Raw genomic sequence first — 23,292 nt, forward strand, 5'->3', positions numbered from 1 at the left:
GTGAGTATATATATGTAACCATGCAAACCTCACCCCTCCTATGAGTATATACAGTACTGTAACTATACAATCCTCACCCCCTGCCCTCACCATGCCCGTAAGTATATATACTGTAATCATACAATCCTCACCCCTGCCCTCACCACGCCCGTGAGTATATATACTGTAATCATACAATCCTCACCCCCTGCCCTTACCCCTCCTATGTGTATATACTTTAATCATACAATCCTCACCCCAGCCCTCACCATGCCCGTGAGTATATATACTGTAATCATACAATCCTCACCCCCTGCCCTCACCCCTCCTATGAGTGTATACTTTTCATACAATCCTCACCCCTGCCCTCACCACGCCTGTGAGTATATATACTGTAACCATACTAACCTCACCCCCCTTCCTTAACCCCTCTTGTGAGTATATACTGTAATCATGCAATCCTTAAACCCTGCCCTCACCCCTCCTATGACTATATACTGTAACCATGCAATCCTCACCCCCTGCCCTCACCATGCCCGTAAGTATATATACTGTAATCATACAATCCTAACCCTCTGACTTTACCACGCACGTGAGTATATATACTGTAACCAAACACTCCTCAATCCCCGTCTTCATTATATCCCTTTCATTACATACATATATCGTTACTATTAAACTCATCACGTCCATGAGAATATACTGTAACTATAATGTACTCACTATGTCCGTGAGTATAAACAGTACCACAACTACTGGACGAACTACACCCGTGACGTGAGTATTCCTATATATTGCTGAGCAATATTGTATGTTGTGTTGGTTTGGTCAACGCCCAAATCACGCCCGTGAGAATAGATTGCATTTTAAGTATAAAAGCCTACCTACATGTGTTGTTCACATGTGCGTGTGCTGCGCTGTGTACAACATCTCTATTCCTGTGCAGACCCAGACACCGCCCTGGGCATCTGCTGAACGTCTGTCGTCCACAACAAACTGCTGCTATTTCCACGCAGCCGGCTTTAGACAAGTGTTTACTACTTTCACGGTCCAAGCCAAATAACCTGCCTTTATGTCCTCGGTTGATTTTTCCCCACCTGCAGTCCTCGACGGTTCATTTGCGAAGTGACCTTTTTTCTCTTTACCTTATATTAACACTGTTATCATTATACACAACGTTTCCGTCACTCCACACAATAATAAATCATTCCAGATTGCGCAGATGGTGGTATTAAAAGTCCTGATGCAAGTTTTTTTTCGTAATGTACCGATTTTTATGATACCGTAGTGCAGGCATGGTATACAAGTACTGTACAATCAATTTGTAAGTCATGACCTCGACGTTTGTGTATGTACAGTAACTCACTCCTAGCTGTAGTCGAGTTATGTCAAGACCTTGGATTTACGAGGTCGCTACCAAGATAGCGCCTACTTTCTCCCAATTCTATTCGGTAGCTGACCTACTACGACTACGACCTCATATAACTTTATAGTTATATCCGATCTCAGATTTAATCTCTTTGGCAGGATTAGTAATATTCTAGTTCATTTAAAAACTATAAATAATGGTGTTTTTTACAGATCCGTATGGCAGGTGGTGGTTGAAATGGGGTTTACAAGTTTTTGGTTTGATAAAGTGTAACAGATTATGAACTGCATGTTCATTTTTCTTCCCTTAGATAATTAATGTTATCCATTTTATTGTAAATCCATCATTTGATAGGCCTAGTTATTGTGAAACAGGTGAAAATACGAAATATAACAAAAACATTCTTTCACGAAAATATTGTCAACTGAGAAAACAAGTAAGTTATTTTGTTATTATGGATTGTGTATTGACCAAAATGCAATTTATATACATTTTCTTTTATACTATACACAGTCTGTAAGAACTCTCTACCAAAATCATCACAATAGTTGTTTGTAAGTTGAAACCGATTGAGAATGCCATATTGAACTGTCGGAATGAGCTAAGGTATCCAGTGTCGCAATATTATTCTTGTTTAACATATTTTCTTAAACTTCTGACTTCTTTGTTCAATCGTGGATAGACAAGTTGGATCAGATTCCAGAAATTTCCTCTCCTGACTAAATAAATGTGGTGTTCGTCACCAGTCGACCTTGGTGTTGGTGTGTAGTCAGGCTCACAAGGTCCGGTATACAGCTGCTATCTAGGGACACTGATAGCTCTTGATGACCTCTAAATACCTGAGCACGTTTGCTATACTGTAGTTGCCTTAAAGCGCATAGAGGGCGACGAAGTTTTAAGGTCGTATAAGTTGACCCGAGCCAAATAATAATGTTTCACACAATTTCAGCATTTCACATGCAAGTCTTCCAACGTCAATTTCGATTTAGGCAATCATGTTTGATAATTTTATGATTGGCCTTATTGAAGATTAATTGTGAGCATGATGCCGAGATACCATGTAAGATAATTGGTTAATTGATCAACAACACACTATACAGTGGTAATTGAGGAAAAGCTGAGTGATAATTATGCAATATTGGATTTAATCCTGGTGAATCTTTCGCTCTTTTAAATCAAATGGTTGACCCTTGGTACCCGTTTTCACTACAGTACGTATTTGACAACTTCTATAAGCCCGAAAAGTGGTTAAATCAAATGCGTTGGGTCACTCGTGTGAACCGCATAATGTATGTTTTTTTTAGTACCGACCGCGTCGTCAACGATCAACAGTTGCGAATATTTATTTCTTCTTTCATAAAAACAGTTCCGGAAACCTCGCGGTGAGTACGCCAGAAGGAACCGCCCCATTTGATTCTTTGGTCTGATCGTGGGACAAATTAACTGACGTTGATAAAATGTTCGAAAACCTATATTTAGCTTGTTTTAATTCGATGTACAACGTAATTAAATTAACAAGTCTGTGGATGAATGCGTTCAATCGTAGCGCTTTTTAAAATCACAATAATGGACATTCCGATGAGAGTTAATACATCGTAGTGAATCTACATAATGCGCGGAATAAATTGCAACACGTTGATGTCGATTTCCTTCGCCAGTTGCGTGAGATGAATAGCTCGGCCAGTGTGTGAGAGGTTGACAGAGACAGAGACAGGGCAAGCAGCCATGATTGTGTTCACCCGAGCATTGCCGAAGTGTCCCGAGCCTGCCCGAACCTCTCCTCGGTCTCTCACAAGTGTTGAAATCCTCATGCGACTTGGTGTCTCTTGTTGCCTCTCGTCGCATTGTATTTTCTCCAAAGTGTGTCGCTTTACGTTTTGTTGACGTGATTATCAGTATATTTAGTCGCCCCTCTGTTGGATTACTAGCCTCAGGTGAGTGGCATTGTATTGAAATATTGAATTTTACGTGTGATGTGCTTCTATCAGTTGAGCTATTTATGTCTGGTGCGCCCAGCGCTGATTGCTGTTTCTGTAGTTTCCAACTTGTCCTTGAGTTGAGACTCGGTCGCCATGAAGCTCTGAATGTTTCCACCTCTTTTATACGTCTGTGCTGTGATTCAAAGTGCAACCCCACTATAACAAATACTAATTCTATTAACTTTTAAATGCATTTATTACTTCCGTCATGCGTAATTGGATAATATTTGTGTGTTGTGTGTGTCTAAAAGCTCCTATTATTATTACCTTTTATGAATTTCATCCATGAACAAAATAATAATTGGAAAAGAACCCTGATTGCAATCATCCGTTTACTTCATCATAAATTCTAATTTTTGAAAGATCCTAAAGATATGCTCTTTGTTCACCGTGTGCAATATTAGGCCAAATTAATTATAGGAATTGGGTAGTTACGCTATACCAGAAACAGCAAAATAACAAATACAAGCGCTTGTACTAAAAGATTTTATTTTCAATTCCAGATTTATCATAGACAGTTTTTTGTCAAGGTTTAAATGTATAATCAGCTTGTGAATAGTTAATAATCTTGATTGCCGTTGTTACGCCCCACCCCCTAATTAGCCTACGTCTCGTACGTGAACGTATTGCCATGTAGGGGCATCAACGATCAATCGGGGCACTAACGATGTCACAGCCCCAGTCAGTAGACAGAAGTGGTAATACTTAACTCTCACATGCACGTACACACACACACGACGGTGGGCGGCTGCGGCTGGCTCACCTCCGCGCTTGTTTAGACTTTCAAATTGCGACGTGAATGCTGCTCTTGGTTTATGACTGTTTTAATGAGTTGGCCGAACACAATGCGAGAGGGAGGGATGTGGGGGGGGGGGGGTGGCGCCGCCTCGCATCAGCACGCCGCTCCCCTGACAGCTCCCCGAGGGGTGTTTTTCATTCATTCGAATTCTTTTACCGTCCCGAAGGCCGCCGGGTCCTGTTGATTGCGCAACTATCGAGCGTCAGGGGGTAGCGAATTGCGAGTTGCGAGTAGGTCGGCGAAAGTCTAGTGATTGTTTAGCCGCGATCGTGTTTTGTCGGATTAGTTTCAACCCCTCCTCCCCACCCCTGTATCGCCACAATCCAGAACTTGGAGGCGACGGTTCCAATACTCATCACCACAGTTCTGTTTGTTCTGCCGAGTAATTGCTTGTTATTGTTTGCCCAATTTTATCTCTGAATACCAAATACTGTACCAGAGCAAGCGTTATTTTTCTTCGTTGTTATCCACCCGAGTTTTAACAAGTACTGTGCCTAGTTTTTACTACCATATAATAACCAGCAATATTCTTTTCTGTAAACTAGTCCCTTTAATTGCAGTAAATTTTCAGTTGTAAAATTAACTGTTCTAATTGAAGCATTGTACAAATATTTCCATTTCCTGTAGCGTAGTATTTTTCAACTGTAGTATATTTTTAAGCTAGTGTGCAGTCTTCGTTTCGTGTCGTCAGTCTTGTTTGGTGTCGGTGTTGTAACTAGAGGTGGGCAGATTCCCGGTAGAGCGCTGCACGGTCGCCCCACTTCCGTGAACTCTGCCAATTACCGCATCACGCTCGCAAAATGGCCGCCCAATGCTGCGGGTCGTTATATCATCAATAAAAAGTTCACTAAACACTCAGCAACGGGCCAACCGTTACCGTAGCCGTGACTAATGGCAATTAAAATTTCAACAGCACAATAGCATATTGCATATCAACAGCATACTATTAGGATAAGTTTGAATAATATTATGTATTTACTACTGATGAGTGGTATAAATAAACGGTGGCCTTACGCAATGCAACAATATAAACAACTCATTAGAGTTGTTTATAAAGTCATATGAACAGAGTTATTTATGTCACTTGAGTATTTAATTTATGTTTCGTTGAAAAGTTCTGTAACGATGACATAAACCATCAGTAATAATATGACGTAAGTCTTTGTTGATCTCGGTCAGTAAGCTAATCACAACATATTATTAGGCTAACAAATTAACATGGATTTTCAATTACAACTGATTTTAGAACAAATCTTTAATATTCGATGACAAAAATGTCCACTATTTTGGACAAAAAGTGCGTACAGTAGGCCTATTGGAAAAATTGATCTATATTCGTTATTGTGAGGCTGGTTACACTTGGATTTGAATCAACGCCGTCTACGACAAACACCTGTTACTGGAAAACCATTTTGTAAAAGTATAATAAGTTATAACAGTTTGTTTCCAATGGTTCTCTATCACTGTACAATATTTTCAGTATCATTTCTAGATACTTTTTTAACTTGTCTTTTTGGTAGATGGCTCTGTCTTCTCGACGTTCCGATTGTGGTAACTTTGAAAGATTTAACAGAAGTACAGTACAACATTATGGAATAAGTCAAATAAACAATACATGTCGAGGAACAACCATACGATAGAATACATCCGCTAAAGAATCAAGTCAGTGTACTTTGGTACAAAGCTACAAATTTATTCATAACCTTTAGCTCCCTTGATTTTTCATTGAACAGTATTTGTTTTATGATTCTGTCTGCGTTACATTGAATATAGGGTTTCAAGTATAATGAATACTCCCCAAAAATCTTTCCGTGCGTCTCATAATTATTACGTAAGGATTGTGTTGTGTCTCGCTAATGTTTAGTAGAATGGCTTATGTAAAGTGTATCTTATATTTGGATTCGTCGGCCTGGTCCTGGTGCCTGGTGCAGTGTGGAGCAGATGAGAGAGAGGGGCTTGGGTCGACGACCGGGAATAACGGGAACAGACCCGCGCAGCGCGCCTCCCCTGCCATCTGTCCTGGTCCTGGGACATACAGCGGCGACTGATATTGTTTTATGGATAGAATATACCATATTATAATTGCTACTGAGTAGTGTGTACTGTTACGTGCTGAGGAACTAACACTCCAGGAGCTGTTAATGGCTAGATGACCAGATGGCTTCTCTCACAGTCTGCACCTTTCCTCGGCTATTGTCTACACGTTGACGGCCAGATCAGCTCTGGTCAGTGGTCACAAGTCAAGTTTCCCGGTTATAGCTTTCTCTGTCCGCCGCCGCCACGACCGGTCAGACTAGATATTCCCGTTTCCGAGACCGGACCCGCTCGGAATGCCGCGTTCTAGCCTTGGATTGGATATTGATCGCAGCGCGGCGCGAGGTAAAAAACGAGTCTCAGTTCTCGGTAATGGTGATGGGGCCATAGTTGTTTATGGGTTACTCACGGGGGTTGTATAAGAAACGGGCGATACTGTAGGCCTACCGCGAATAGTCATATCCGTCATAAGCGAAATTATGTGTTACGAATGAGATTGATTTTATGATTAATCACACAAAGCAATACTGCTGCCGCTAAGTGGTCAAACAGTCGCATAAGTGGCTATAGTATTGCACTACTTTAATGTCGATAGGATATTCATTTTAAACAAATAATACGTAGAATATACAAGAATAACCTAGATTGCCTGTGATATTTAGCATTTGGCCTATGTTTGGAAAACTGGCCTTTGTCCAGTGAGACCCTCATTATCATACCTGATACACGTTGCGTGGTACACGTCCACGACCCACGGCGAATCACTGGGTTGTTGCTGTTTGCCTTGGCCGGCTTAGCACCAGCACAGCACTACAACAACGCGTCTAGGCCTCGGTCCCGGGATCATTTCCTTCCGCCATACGCTGACGATGTTATTGCGAAAAAACGTTGTGCAGATCATATCTGTGTATCTTCGTACTGTGCCTGCTATGAGGCATGTAATGTTACAAGTAAATGTGACCAGTGTAGCCTCTCACATATTCCTTGCATATGCCGCTGGCTTCCATTCCCCTGTGGTATCAAACACTGAATCAACAGCTGTCCGCATATATTACTATGAAGTCCAAAACTGCAAACTTATGCAAACGGGTGTAGAGATAATTCAAGTCACAATAAAAGCAGTAGTAAATCCTCGGCGACAACGGTGACCTCTGAGATAGAAGATTATCCGCGGGATGGAGAATGCATGTCATTGTTTTCGTGAGTTTCGCCAAATGGTTTGGCCGAGTCTCACACGATCGTTGGAACACACTGCTATTAGCTGGCTATCGTCCAGGGGTTCAGTGTAGATATTTATAGTTTTAGTCCCGAAATAACGCGTTTCTAGAGACCACATAGCAATTTCCCCCAATTCTTGGTCAAAGTATTTCGAGCTTGCGTTGGTGTTCTTGGAGAAAGCATTTTACTCCGTGTATTTTATTTCTGAGTTCGATTCCTCAACACTGCATTTGTAAAGGTAATTTGTAAAGGCTTTGGCAAACTAAAGGTGAAAACATTTCTTTTTGCCTATTCATTTTCTATAGGTATGTTTATTGAAACGGTTAGGATTAAACTTACATGAGTATCTTTACATGTTGAGTCGAATGTAATATCAAATGCTCAACAATTAAGACGAAATTTTCTGAAAATAGTATACTTCACTACTGGGGCGTAAATTGGCTATTTTTCGACCCATTACTCTACTATTTGATTCTGATAAATTGTTCCTTCTTACACCTTGCTTGCTGAACTGCAATTTGCCCATGCAATGAATACGTTTATTCCGATGAAAGAATTTGAAGATTACCTCATTTTAAGCCATAGCAATATTGTGTTCATGACGAACAAAGTAAACACATTCGTTGTATTCTTTATTTGCGGTTCTGTTTAGGTTTGTTTCCAACCGCCTTTAGTTTGTGTGACTTATTATTCAGATCATGTATTTACCATTTACTAGTAAACATTGTTTCAAGACTAAGGATGACGTGTCCGTTTGCTCTACATACACTGCTACTGTGGTGTTTTTATACACGTTGAGTCATGCTCATGCACGCACGTTGTCGTCGCACGTTGATCACGTGGAGTTGAACGTGCCTCACACTCTAGTTGTGAAATCCACTCTCCAGCCCCAGCTCAACGACATGATGTGCCAAAAGTAGAACACAATCGGTTAACGTTATCACTCTGTTATCGTCGATGTGCATTGTGTTAACCCTCAGCGGGTTGCGTCAGTGTTTATGTAAGATTTTGGTTTGTTTGATGTTAGATTGATGATTTATTGGATGATGTGAACTTTATCTTGACGATGCATTTTGATTCCCAAACGTCCGCAAATATTTATGTTCAAGAAACAAGTTGATATATTAATATATGACACAACCAAAATTTTAACTCGCATCTGAAAATGAACTATGTTTGAAAATTAAAATAAGATAGGGTAGACCCGTATGAAGAAGTATATTTTCCGTTTAACCGAAAATATTTTTAAAACGAATTGAATTTGATTCGATTCTCTGAGACAGCGATGCACTCCAGGGTCCGTCTTAAGCTGAGAATGAAAGATAAGTGTAGAATGGAGCGAGATGATCTTGGTAGCTAAGAAAATGTACATTGTACATCCCCAGATAAATTCCTTAAATTCCTTATCATTACCGAGAGCAGTACTTACCAAGGTATTACAACTAGTATAGTAATGGATCAATAATTAGTTAACACTACAGCTAAGACAAGTAAAACAGCATGTAACGCCCATAGTCCGAATTCGGTCAGTGTCCGAAATTTGTACCCGCCTGGGGACGCGTTGCAGAAAGTCAACAGTCCCGGAAGGTCAAATAATTTATACCTGTGCCGCTAGGTCAAAAACTACAATGTTTGCAGTGTCTGTAGATCAAAAATCCCAGTAAGTCAAAAAGTACAGTCCGTGCTAAAAACGTAGTCTATGTTAAAGCAATTGACTTATTGGGAATTTGACCTAATGCAACAACAGTTTTAATATAAATTAACGAAAAAAGATAAAATATAAGTTCAGTTTCGCTGAGTCAACAGTGCCGGAAGGTCAAAAGTATAAGCTGTTAAAAACTACGATAGTCCTCTCGACGCATGACTTCAATAATTTCGTGTTTTGGTGTACTTAAAGTTGTGCTAAAATTTTGAAAATTGGCACAGAGCTTCTTGGTTAGTCCTACTCGATGACTATTTTGTTTGAACTTTAAACTATTTACCGATCTAATTAATAAAAATTGATATGTATGGTGAAATAGTTTTAAATCGTGATTTCTAGCATGAAAAAGTTAGCATGCGAGATTTTTTTTGTTTTTGGGTTAGAGAGGTTTTGTCTGTGGCAAAGTTGTAGCCAAAAGTGTGATGCGTAAAATATATTTTTTTTAATTTTTTACAACCTGCGGTTCAATAGATAACTTGGGTTGAAGAGGACGGCAAATTTAGCATTTCGCAACGCATGGAAAGAACTATACATCGTACGATGCGACAGCTGAGTGGACTTTTAATTTACAGTTCTAAGGACAAGAAAAAGATGAATATACAGATCACCTGTACATTCATATTATTTATAAAACATCTTTCTGTATTACCAGCTTAAATTTTTCACTTATAAGAATACATCATAAACAGGGTGTTAAAAATAAGCGGGGAGATACTTTACCTAGTAATTCCTTGGGTCAAAATAAACAGAAAATCAAGGATAACATTTTTTCCAAAATAGTTTCGTTAACCAAATATCCACCATTTTGTATTTTTTACATACAAATATTTATCTTTGCACTTTTCCAACCAAAGTTTTTTGAAACTTGGTATGTATGTTAAGGTAGGAGAGACCCATGTTATAAAAAAAGATTCATCTCGATTCACCCTAAAATTTCAAAATTTAACACTTAACTGCAATATAATATACTTTACTACACCACAATATTTACGTATCACCATAAATCTTTAACAAAATTAAACGTTAACATTTTTAAAATCCAAATTAAATCAATATAATCTTTCTTTTTGAAAAATATATAAAAAAAGGCGATGGTAAATAACGACAGGCGAGTTTCGATCTGGGTGTTTCAGGTTTGAATCTAGGAGGATTTAACATTAATTAACATCAATGTTTAATCCTCCTAGGTTTGAACTGATTGAGAGGAATACATGAAACCGGAGGGGGGAGGTAGCAACAAGTGCACTAGTACTTACTAGTGTCCAATTACAATTTGTTGGATTTAACCAAAACCTTTTCTATTTCACTTATTTTCAGCTGTTAAATTTCAAACTATACGTTTTAGCGACATCATTAACATTATTATCATCATCATCGTTTGAGTTTGGGTTTGCGGCAATGTATTTTTATGAATAAAACCTTTAATTTGATACCAAACTTAATCTCTGCTGCTATTAATTGACTGTATGGACTATTAATTAACAGCTGTGTCTAAGGATTATGTCTGCCTTAGTCCCTAACAGGACAACAAGATCGCTCCACTCATCACACACTCATCTCCATTCGTACTGGGCTTAAAATGCTTACATTTGTATGGTCGCCATTTCAAAAACAGATAAAATAGTATTAAAATTATATAAGAATTTTGTCTTGGTCTTTGTGGCCCATCTCCCTTAGGGATAAAAAAGTGATAATAGCTTAAGACAGTAGATATTTATGGCTATTATTGATATACCAAGTCTCACTACTTTATCTATATTGTTAAAAAATATAGCCAATCCAGGACTTTTAAAACATACTGTATAACGCCAACACGAAATTTTTCCGTTGAACTCATCCGCATTTCTTAGGCGATTTTGACCATTCATGTCTCATTAGAAAGAGCGTGTCACGTACATTTGCAAACCAACCTTACATTTTTAAATTCCTTGGGCTCAGCCCCAGTGGCTCTTAAAGAACCCATGTTATGCCTATGAAGAACATATTGATTTATTTATATTAGGATCAGCTCAATTAATTGCTGTTATGCAATTCAAGGAAATAATGTAGGCTACATTATTAACATGTTACTGATTTGTTTGAAATACTATATTTACTATTTTGATTTGGGCTTGCTGGATAATTTAATCCATTTTATCAAACAATAAAAATTAATGGACAAAGTACTATATCTCATGAGCAATCATTGAAAGGACCTATTGAAGTCCTCATCAACCAAAAGAATGCCTACTAAAGCAAATAAAATTGAGACGAACATGTAACAGGTGGTTCTTAAGTATGTGAAAAAATGTATCGCTATTCAAAAACAGACGGAAAACTTGTAAACATATTCGTGACAACGGGTGTAACATGGCTACATTATCAATGACAAACGTGGACAACCTTATACGAGTGTGAGTAAGTCCGAAAACAGAATAAGTCCGAAAACAGAGTAAGTCCGAAAACAGAGTAAGTCCGAAAACAACTCTAAAAAACAATCTATACTATTATATAAAAATCTAATGGTGTCTGTCTGTATGTGTGTTACTAATAGGTGCAAAAACTACTTAACCAACTGGGCTTAAATTTTACAAAAATATAATTACCATACCAAGGATCATTATTGGACTATTCACATTTCAATACTGACCGTAGGCTTTGCCCCTTTGGCTTTAAAAGTTCTGAGGTGAACATTTTAAAAGTAAATATTGATTGGTCTCCATGGCTGTGATGAGAACCCTAACAATGTTTGTTTACATTTGCTTTGACATTTAAATGTAAACAAGAAGAACTGCTAAACTGCATATTTCACAATTTCAGACAGCTGTTACAAAGAAATTAAATATAATATTTTCCATAAGGTAGGTTAATTTTAATCTAACCATTTTATCATGGATTATTTATTCTAAAAATATGTCAATGATTATAGAAAAAAAAGATTCTATAACCGTTGCTGTATCAACTCCGGCTCTGCTTTGGATTTTTTAAAGCGTAAGTTATGAAAATAATGTTATTGATATGTTTTCATGGAAACAGTATGAAAATTACAATGTATAGATGTTTTGTGTGAATTTGGAGGCTACTTTAAATACATTCTAACTGCTTAACATGTGTTAGATTAACTTAACATAACTTGCACATCACATTGTTTTTATATGTATATTTAGGTAAACGAAGTCATGCTAAACCTATGCTTAAATTAAACTAAAGAATATCATCAATAACTAAATTGCGTTGATTTTTGTTTTCTTAAATCTGTTGTACTCAGGCTATCCAGAAAGTAAAGAAAGTTTGTTGATATTTTTGCAGAGTAGAATCAAAGATGCAATGAAACATATACTGTATTTGCTATTACATTTTTTAGTCCCTGATGCTTTGATAATCATATTAGATTTGTCTGCTGACTTTAACGCTAAATTATTTTATTTTTTATAGTACCTATAGATATAGTTTCTTTAATATTTCAAAAGACTGTTTTGATAAGGCACAGCAATATTTCTAAAGTTTATAACAGCTGACTTAGTTTTGCTAATGATTTATTGTGAGTGAAGAACTTGAAGATGGAAGGATTTGTGATTTAATATAAAGAAGAGTGAAATTTTAAAAACGTTCATTTAAATTTAATAATTAGTATTTTTGCAACTTCAAAATTGAAATATAAAATGTCGATAATAAATTAAAAGATATGTAACTAAGGGAGATGAAGGTAAATCATGTATGTCAAAGTTTTATTCGAAGATTTGGTCAGTTTTTCTCATATCTGCCTACACAAGATTTAAAATTAATCAAAATCAAAATGGTGGTATCCACTACTTACCAGATTTAAAAGTCATAACTTAAACGTTTGTATCAAGGCTATACAAGTTACATTTTGTTTCTAAAAGCATTGGTGGATGTGTAACTATTATATGCAACAGATGTGAAGATTAAAATGTTTCTATTTTGTGTCCTCTTCCCGTTGCAAAGCACGGGTACAACAGCTAGTAAGCAATAAATTGCAAGAACCGTTGCTTATATCATTGGGTATACACGTATCTACTGACGTGTATACTCAATGCTTATATCGAACTGTTATATGTACATCGTGAGTATTTCCATTAGTTGTTCCATTTAGTTGTGTGTCCATTAGTATAATTTTTTAGTTGACACTTTTAAAGTCAGCGGAAATTGTAACTGTTATTACCCTTGAAATAATGTTTGTGTAGTACTTTGCAATCCTACCAATACTTATAGAATCATACGATTACAATTTTCTGGTTAGAATATGTCGCATAGAGTGGTGACTACTGTATCTTTTTGGTTTGCTTGTAAAACAGGATCAACAGAGATTTTCCATCGACTTAAACAATACGATGCTCCCAAATTGTTCATTGCAATAACAAAATATCACACAGTTTGATGAATATTTGTGTGTAAACCACATACAGTACACCTGCATTCTATCTATTTTACCTTTTATTTTTCCAAGACTTTATAAAAAATCACGCATTACGTGATCAGTGAAGAAAGGGTGTATCCCATGTGTTTTATAGGTAAAGAAGACAAGGGCGGTCCTAGACATATATTTTTTTTGGGGGGGGGGTCACCGGGGGCCTAAAAAGGAGGGGGTGCTGGGGTTCCCCCCGGGAAAAATATATAAATAAATAAATATAGGCTATACAGGGTGATCAACTCAAGGAGGCCACCATTGGGATATCGGAAACGGTAAGAATTAGAGAAAACTTCAAATGGGGGACATTCCTTTATTTTTGTGGCAGTTAAAAATATTATTTTAGTTTTCCTTTTTATTCAGCCGCCATTTTCCAAAATGGCGGCCAAATTTGAAATTTCTTATAGAACACCCTATATTTTATCATGTTTTCGGATAGAATAGGCAATTTGAAAACTTTTTTACAATTGACATTTTTTCGATAAACCCACTCGTTTAGGAGTTACAGCCTATGGAAAAATGACTTCCGGTGTACATTTTACATCATGTAGCTCCTAAACAAGTAAGTTTATAGCAAAAAAGGGAAGAGTAAAAAAGTCTTACAATTGCAGCCACATTCCAAAAAGACCATAAAATTAATTAAAAATGTGAATTATATTATTTAAAAACTGGCGGCAAACTTGAAAAGTGGAAAACTTTTTATTTTATAGTCCTTAAGGAATGTAGATGCAATTCTAAGACTAATTTACTGTTTCCAATTTTGCTCTAAACTTACTCGTTTAGGAGCTACATGATGTAAAATGTACACCGGAAGTCATTTTTCCATAGGCTTTACTCCTAAACGAGTGGGTTTATCAAAAAAATGTCAAGGCTAAAAAAGTTTTTAAATTGCATATTCTATCCAAAAAAATGATAAAAAAACTAAAATCATATTTTTAACTGCCACGAAAAATAAAGGAATGTGCCCCATTTAAAGTTTTCTCTAATTCTTACCGTTTCCGATTTCCCAATGGTGGCCTCCTTGAGTTGATCACCCTGTATGTATGAATTTGAACGTATGGTGTTTTTGGCCTCTAGGGACCTCAAAACGAAAAATTAAATCGGTCCCGCGGGTCCAGGTGTTACTACTACGGTAATAGCTTATTCCCTATATGGGAAATTCGCCAAAAACCTAATAGTTAGGGGCCTATATAGAACAACATTACATTCAACCAGCTGTTAGTTAAAACAAATTTTATGGGACTAAAACAAATCAATGATTAAAAAGATTCCTTTAAAAAATAATTTGAACATCCTACAATTTTACTATGCATATTTAATTAATCTGCCATCCTCATACCTAAGAATTGAATGTATCAATGGTCAGCATTACACATAGTATAAATATGTCAACTCTAAATATGTCTTTAAATTTGTTTCCAAATGCTGAATTTGTGTCACAAATGCTGAATGTTTACAGCTGTTATGTTAAGCAAATTATATTGTACTAAAAGCTAGCTTAGAAGGTAAGCGTCGGCTGCTAGACTTTTTAAAAATTAAAACTTGATTCAGAATGTGAAAAAACCCCATTTACGTTTTAATAATATATATGATAGTTTGGACAGGTTTCAACTCTTCCGAGGCGTAATACATTTACACAGTTTATTTGTATACTACATTATAACTCATAAAATAGTTCTAAAATTAAATGGATCTCCTTTTACAAGCGTATATAATAACCAGAAACTTTCAGATCGTCCTTGCGTGTATTTCATGCCACAAATTTTGACGAAAGGCTTTTTATTACATAAACTATACCTATTTACAGTGTTGACCAAACAGTTGGCAAGAAGCATTAATAGATAAGCTATGTACCAAATATGATAATTTTAGCTCTATTCTAATTATGACAAAACACGAAGTAACTAAAAGCGAGTTTTGTTGGTGTAGTAAGCGTTGCAGGAGGTCTACTTTACACTGAATCGACGTTCACATTTATTGCTTTTGATCTTCCGGCACTGTTGACTCAGCGAAACTAAACTTGTATTTTACCGTATTTCGTTATATTAAAACTGCTGTTGCATTAGGTCAAATTCCCAATAAGTCAATTTCTTTAACATAGACCACGTTTTTAGCTCGGACTGTACTATTTGACTTACTGGGACTTTTGATCTACAGACACTGCAAACATTGTAGTTTTTGACCTAGCGGCACAGGTATAAATTATTTGATCTTCCGGGACTGTTGACTTTCAGCAACATTCCCCCCGCCTGGCACTGTTGACAAAGTGAACAACTCACGTAGTGCGGGAGTGGGCATTTGGATTCGGCCAATGTGCGAATAAAATGCACACTTCCTGAGGGTATTTCAAACCGCTCACATTCGTGACGTGGATACAAATTTCGGCCATTGACCGAATTCGGAGTTTGAGCGAAATATAATAATATAGTACTCGGTTGTGCTTTGACAGCGGGTAGTCACATGCCACGAGTGTGATAATACACGTTATCACAGCCAAGTGCTTGTTGTGTTACATTCCGACCTCTCAAGGATGTGTCGCTTATCACTGCCACTGCTCTTATCACATTTATAACTGTTGTCACTGTTATGTGACTAGTCGTTGTTGTTGTGCTAGTTAACCTCATTTTGATCCGTACAGAAGTCAACCGGCTCATTCCGTATTTTGTTGGGTCAAACACTCGGCCATCACCACAGTATGTATGTTGTGGTGGGGTCGATATTCAAAGTCGTCGACAGTTCGGTACCAGTTCACACGGACAGGTGTATTTGGATGCGGGTGATACAAACACCCCGCATGTCTAAACATCCACTTACACGTGATTGGTTCTCCTGTTGTAACTAATCAACTCAACGATGGTTTACAGTTTGTAATCTATGAAAGTTAGATGCACAGATAAGTTAGATATTTAACTTCTCTATGGATATGCCTATATCGACGAAAGATATTGAGTTCATTTGTTGGAAATGTCTCTGGTGTAGACGGTAAAAAAAGCTTCAACACGTTTTAATTACCATTTCATTTTGCCAAATACGTAGAGCCAGTGGTAAAACTGAGTAATCGGAAAAGCTTCATATGAATTCCGTGAATGTAATCATAGTTAGGCCCTATTCTGGTTGTTTCATGGCTACAGTACCGATTGTAAAGCAAGATCCGCCACAGAGGTGACCTTCACTGATCAGCGATTGACATGTAGAGTTGGAGGGAGTAGGGTGGTGAAGACACGGCGAACCAGTCGACGACGCGGTCCTTGACCCGAGCAGCGCCGAGGGGAAATATCTCCGGAGCGGCCTTGGAGATGATCATCGTCACTTTGTCTATTAACGACGCCATTGTGGCATGGACAGAGGTGTGGTGAGAGAGTGGCCGAGAAAGTAGGCGTAGGTCCGGCCAATTGGGCAGCAACATTGTTTATAGACCCGTTCTATGACTATAATTACCACTTTATCGGCTGATCACTAGGGATTAACGATTCTGGATTAGAATTAAACTACATAAGTTTATTGTGTTTATTTTGAAATTTTCAAATAGTTACATTAAACTCATAAAAATCTTGTCAACGAGAAACCAATTAGGCCTACCGTACTGTATTCAGTATGATGTATTTTGCAATATAATGAGTTTACCCTGTGGTTAATCTGAGTAGAGATTACTATATGCTCCACTAAAAGCTCTTCTCGACCAACAAACATGCGATTGTACATTGGTCGAGTAGGCCTACAGTTGCTGTGCTCCGCGGTTGGTACGTCAGCATTCATGACAAATGGACCGGAAAGTGGCGAGGCCAATAACGAGAACGAGCAATGGGCATCGGGCGATCGTAATCGCAATCACGCGCTTTTGTACAACGGATAGAATAAAGGAAGGCAAAGGGAACGCGGCCTTTTACGGGTAGGGTGGTGGTGAGGGGACTGTTTTTCACACTACGCCTTTGTCTCGTGATGTATCGACCATTAGCGTCGGGGAATGCAATTAGGAAGCGAGAACAAAAGGTTCGGCGGGTGGCATGTGCTGCGGTGCTGCGGCGCTGTGGCGAATCCTAAAACCGGTTGCATAATACGGGACAGGTGGAGAACTGGTTATGGTAAGTAGAGAGGCAGACGGAACTGGTTGACCTCAATACGGCGTCACGTCTATCATCGCTCATCGCTCATCTCAAGATAATCGCTTCGACCGGCGCTGTAGCTTCCTGAGACAGGACTATCGATGTAGACTGGCACGATTGATCATTTCACGGCTGTAGTTACATGATAATCTGCGTAGTTAGATTTTCAATCTAGTACGTGTCTTTAATGACCCTGTGAGGTATTTTTGTTAATGCCTAACCCTAAGCCTATAGTATGGCATTTTCATTGAAGGAATTGCAAACACTTGAGGGAAAGTCGTCTACACCCATGAAGATTTTGTGGATATGCCGTGGATGGAACCAGTCTCTCACACCAAAGTCCGAGATTCTTTTAACTACTGGACTAGCTGTACAACCCTCATAATACGACTTAAACACCCTGGATGATCGATTTACTTAAATATTTTTTAGTAGCTAAACCTTACAACAATTTGTAGATAAAGTGTGTTTCTTGTGGATGACATTTACCAATTATTGTTTTCCTGTGTTACAGTCCCGGAGCCAGCGTCAGTTGCCAGTGAGTGTTGTCCAAACAGACGCGCCCGTCGCCTGTCCCTCCAGGAAACATCTCCGCCGAGAGGCGGCTCGTCCGCCGGACAACTTCAAAGGTACGTAACTACACTGATAAGTATAAGAAACGTAGGCTACCATACGATTGAACTTAACTAATGCAGTTATAGTCGTTGCTATGTATTCTAGAAGACATTTCAGTTACTGGGCATTTCAAAACATTCTTGCAGTGTTGTTCATCTTGATTGTATGTATTTTACTTGTCCAACAAAACAAGATATCGATTGCATTTATAAATCATACATATTATACTGGAGTTGACTTTAATATTATTACTCATTTCATAATAAAAGCATTTGCAATAGAAGTGTTTCACTGCGATTCGCTTTATATGGACATCACTGATCAAAACAGACGATAATGAGTGAGGTCTAGAGCCAGCTGGAGTGTGTAATTGTCAAGAGAACAATGTGAGGAGGTGCTGGAAGTAGGGGAGGTAGAGGAGAAGTACAATTACGGGACAATTTGGTCCGTCCGTGGTGAGAGTGTCGGACGTCAGTGCCCCTGGGCTCTGGGTGGGCAGCTGTGTAGCACGCAGTGTTGTCGACAATATTAAAACCTACGTATCTATGGAACCAAACGAATGGAGATGTGCAACGGAAGGTAAATGTGGAGAAAGAGAGACGTAGAGAAATGAAACGCACTTGGCAATTACGGGAGACTCTACAGCACCGAGCGCCTCCCCCGCCTACTCAAAAACCGCTCTCGTTCTTTAATTGCGTTCAGCACATTACACGTAGGACGACATTCCTTCCACTTGACATTAAAAGGAAATGAAACTGTAATCTGCTGGCTCGTTCCGCGAACCGTGTGTAGTAACGAGAGATGTAGACAACCAGTGATCAGTTGCGACGATGTATCGCTGTATCAGGTACAATACGTGTGATTTGCGTCTGGGTAAGCGGCGGCTCGCACCAAACTCAACGATCAAATAACAAATAATTATCATAAACCAATTTTGTATGTATTACTGCCTGCATTCTGCAAGTAGCGTCTTACATCACGAGGACGACGTGATGTTACCGGTTCGGCCAGAGCGAGGTCAGCACAGTTATCCGCGAGGTAATGGAGCGGCTCCGGTTATAGTCAGTTCAACAAGTAATGCCGGATCGAATTTCTCAAGAAAGCGGACCTTTTTCAACGACTCCATTTCACCACGCGGCTCCTCAAGTAATATAGTTTTTCTCAAACTTATTGCAACTGTAATTTGAAGTTAAATGTACAACTCAGTAAAATTAAAATACTCTCTAAAGACTTACTATTAAAAATTACAACTCTTGTAAAGTGTTATACTGTAATTACGTGTTCCAAAATTGATTATTGGTATGTGATCGAGATTTAGTGTAGAAAGACCACAGTGTTTTCAATTTACACGTCATGTTATATACTGGATATCTATACGAGGGAATTTATATACGTGTATTTTTTAAGCCATAACGTTTTCCTGCTTGAAGCATATTGATCAAGGCTGGGACCAGTTTTGAACCATCAAAAAACTACTGACACTTTCTCATGCTCAAGTTTTTTAAACTAGATAGTGTCATATTATAACATTACTATAGTGTTACCCCACAGGGGGTGGTGTGTATGGATACATAGTCTGCGTGTCGGTGTCATCAGTATGCGACAGAGTTGGTCGGGTCCGCCGCCTTGTCGTTTATTCGCGGCTGTCCTGGAATAGCGGGCGTCATTAAAACTTTAACTTATGGGCGCGAGTCAGCGAGAGAGATTGCGCCGTGGCCGTGTTGTTGGCATCGTTTATTTGTTTATTTACAGCCTCCGCGAGAGCCGATTTCTTACATCACCCCCACGCCATTCCCTTCCCCCCACCACAGTACCACTACACTGATATTGTACAGATATCGAATATCCTACACGAGTTAGGTTTGTATGAAAATTTTACGTAAAGAATAGTTCAATTGTTTTTACATTTTCTAAAAGATTATCACATGTTGTATGCGTCAACATACGTCTGTTCTGTTTAGGCGTTTTGCAGCCTGTGTGGTGTGCTATGTGCTAGGGTATATTACGTGTGGATGAATCTATCCTTTGTATCCTGTAACCACTGTATACACTTCTCTGTGATATATTACACACTGCACTACACACTAGGTCCACCCATCGATGTATAATACTCTACAGTCCACCTTCAGTAAAGCGTGTTTATTACTGAGCTTATTTCACTGATTGAGTTTTGTTGTTAAAAATACCCCAATCCAAACGGCAATGTATTTTACTTTCTCTTGCTCTTATGAGATGTGATTTTCTTTTAGAGTAAAGAAATCACTCAGAAGTTCGTGTTTTTTATGTTTAACCATGCGTAACATAAATATCTCAGTTTTAAACTACCTATTTCACTAGATCTAGTTTAACAAAGTCCAAGATGGTTCAGTTCCCATTTTGCGATATCTGTTAAGCGCAATACGAGTGTCTTTCGCATGATAAAATAAAGATGTTTACAAAGTGTTTTCGTCAACCCTTTGTAAATGTTTTATGAACCTTAGCTGCGTCACAAGTTTTCTCTTTGTTCTTTGCGTGCCTGTCTCGTTTACATAATTTGTGCTTCCTTTTTAAAATATATCCTCCGAGTTCACTACGCCATGTTAATGAGGTGTACATCGACATTGTACATAAACCTCGGGAAAGGTAAATGGTATTAGTTGTGGCAGACTGGCATTAACACAGTGCACAATGTATGACATGTAATAAATAATTTTATGTTGACTAAGGAAGTTTTCAAGACACTTGACTTTTATACATCCTACTATAAGAATATTTTATTTTAGTACCGAATGTTCCGTGTCCCCTTGTTATAATAAACGCTAAATTATTGGGGTTTCTATGGAGTATTTTGTTATTGAGGTCCTACTACTTTCGACTATTTTACAATCGGACTGCACTGTAACGGTTTAACGGTTCATGACGATTCAAAATTGGGGAGTTTTGTAAACTGTTGTTAGTAAGAATTTCAAAAATTATAATTTTTATCAAAAATTTCATCAACAATTTATTGATATTGTTTGTGTTATGATAATACTGTCAACACGGGTTGGTATTAAGCTATGTTTTTGCACCTTTAATCCAAGCTTAATTGACTTGTGGACCCTGTTCTGTTTGTAAAAAAATCAAATTTGTGATTTCCTCTCCAATCCCCTTTACATCCACCCTCCCACAAAGAATGTGCCAGTAAAGTGAAAGCTACCCCTCCCCTAATCATTTCACTCTTTTGCAGATTTACTGACGGAATTAGCTGATGCGGGGTAGGGACCGAGGTTGCTAGGGGTTGTAACATGGGGGGGGGGGGGGGCGGAGGGAGGGACAAATCCCCCAGGCTACATAGTACCGTAGTAATTGCTGGGAGAGGCGCAGTGCCGGAATAAACGGCCCATTGAATCTGTTATGACTTCCAACGGGCCTAGACGCCATTGGTAGCGTTTTACTGCTGCCACGTCCGCTTTCTGCAACGCTCGCTACCTTTGTGCGTTCGCGTTCTCTCCAATATGATCTACCAAACCTACTGTGACACTGGCACCGCCAGGCATTTCCCCCTGTAGGATACTATGAAATATAGTTTCGGTTTTTTGGGTTAACAGATGCATAAAGTTATTATAAATAAATAAAAAAATTGCAAATATAATTTTGTAAAACACTAATAAAATGCCTTAAGACGACTCATGTAACAGAACATGTCTTTTTTTGATACGTTACATTTTTTTTTACTTTTGAGACGATTTGCCTTAACGGTTCTGGTAAATTTAGGCTAAACAAATTAACTACAGTGCCAAAACACGTTCTAGTAAAACCAAGTCACACTCACATAACTCACACAAAGTAACAACCAAACATTAAAACATCAGTGGTTTCGTCAATATGATCTTCACACTCGCCGCCACACCTGTTTACACAAACTTTATTCTTAAGCCGCGTTTACACCGGAGTTTGAAACACGAGTTGCAAACAGAAATTGCAAACATTTTTAAAAACGCACATTTTTAGACGAAACATTTCGCTGTTGCAAACAGTTTTTCAGTGTTTGCAACAGAAATTTTTGTTTCCACTTGAAGTCGGTAAAGATCAAAGGGAGTTGCAAACTCTTTGTTTGCAACACTAGTTTCGGTCACTATGAGCCGTTGAAACACGAAACAGAAACATTTCTCCACCATCCCCTACGCTGCCACATCCACTCTCACTCACGTGATCACTGCGACCCTGTGTCTCGACTCAGTGTTAAATTATTCGGAAAAATGCTGTTTGACTGTCAATGAATTAACACTAATCTCAAATGACAAGGTCGTCTAATTTAAATATAACAATAACGTCTCATGTGAATTAAAAGGGTTATAATTAAGTCCTTGTAATCTTTAAAAATTAAAAATAATTTTAATTTGATGATTTATACAATCACCGATGTTCACCCAGCATCGTCTCGGCCTACGTTGCTTTAACAACACGACACACGCCGCCGCGGCTAAAATAACATCCTCAGAAGGACTGATCCAAGGAACCAGAACGAGGCAAGTCATAATCAAGGTCAAAATTATTTCAAACAATTTCATGAAACATGGAAACAAATCATTAAATAAAAATTGCAAACATTTATTTGAAACTACTGTTTGCAACTGCAGTTTGCAATAAAAGTTTGCAACTTTTTGTTTGAAACTCCGGTGTAAACGCGGCTTTAGCTACGCACAGCTTTCCGGAGAACCAGAAAGTTGCTAGAGGATGGCCAAAGTTGTAAAACTCGATTTACCGCAGAACAAGAAGTAGCGCAATAATTTCGACTGTGAGCACAAGATAACTGGGGCATCTCCCGGAGCGGAACTTAGTTTCAAACTTTACTTTCCAACAAGTTTCTCAGCGATAAGTACTTGAAACCAGAGACTGGTGTTCACTTCGCTGCACCGACCTACCCTTACCCCCACGCCGACTTTACTACGGTTGAACAAAAATGATTACTTTAACTCCAAACTCTGTTGTTTGTAGTATTTGAATGTTTTATAATTTAATGGTTTGTTTGTCTTGAACATTCCCTCATCGATGAGGTACTGAACTGAGGTTTATTTTTTTCGCGGTGAAATAGGCTAACATGTGAACATTAACAGTTGAAAAA

The 23,292-nt window shown here is 38.3% G+C and overlaps 1 protein-coding gene across 2 annotated transcripts in view; it reads left to right on the top strand.

The window, feature by feature from the left end:
- Positions 1-23,292, top strand: part of LOC128988364 (lysine-specific demethylase 3A-like) — a 170,488-nt gene that overhangs the window by 76,319 nt on the left and 70,877 nt on the right. For both annotated transcript variants that reach the window (XM_054409591.1, XM_054409602.1), the window contains exon 7: positions 18,106-18,220. In XM_054409591.1, the coding sequence (XP_054265566.1) occupies positions 18,106-18,220 (115 nt within the window). The remainder of the gene's footprint in view (positions 1-18,105; positions 18,221-23,292) is intronic.

The sequence above is a fragment of the Macrosteles quadrilineatus genome, unplaced genomic scaffold (assembly GCF_028750875.1).
Source record: "Macrosteles quadrilineatus isolate MER2022 unplaced genomic scaffold, UCM_ALF_1.0 Scaffold_1__1_contigs__length_201487025, whole genome shotgun sequence".
Taxonomy (NCBI): Eukaryota; Metazoa; Arthropoda; class Insecta; order Hemiptera; family Cicadellidae; genus Macrosteles; species Macrosteles quadrilineatus.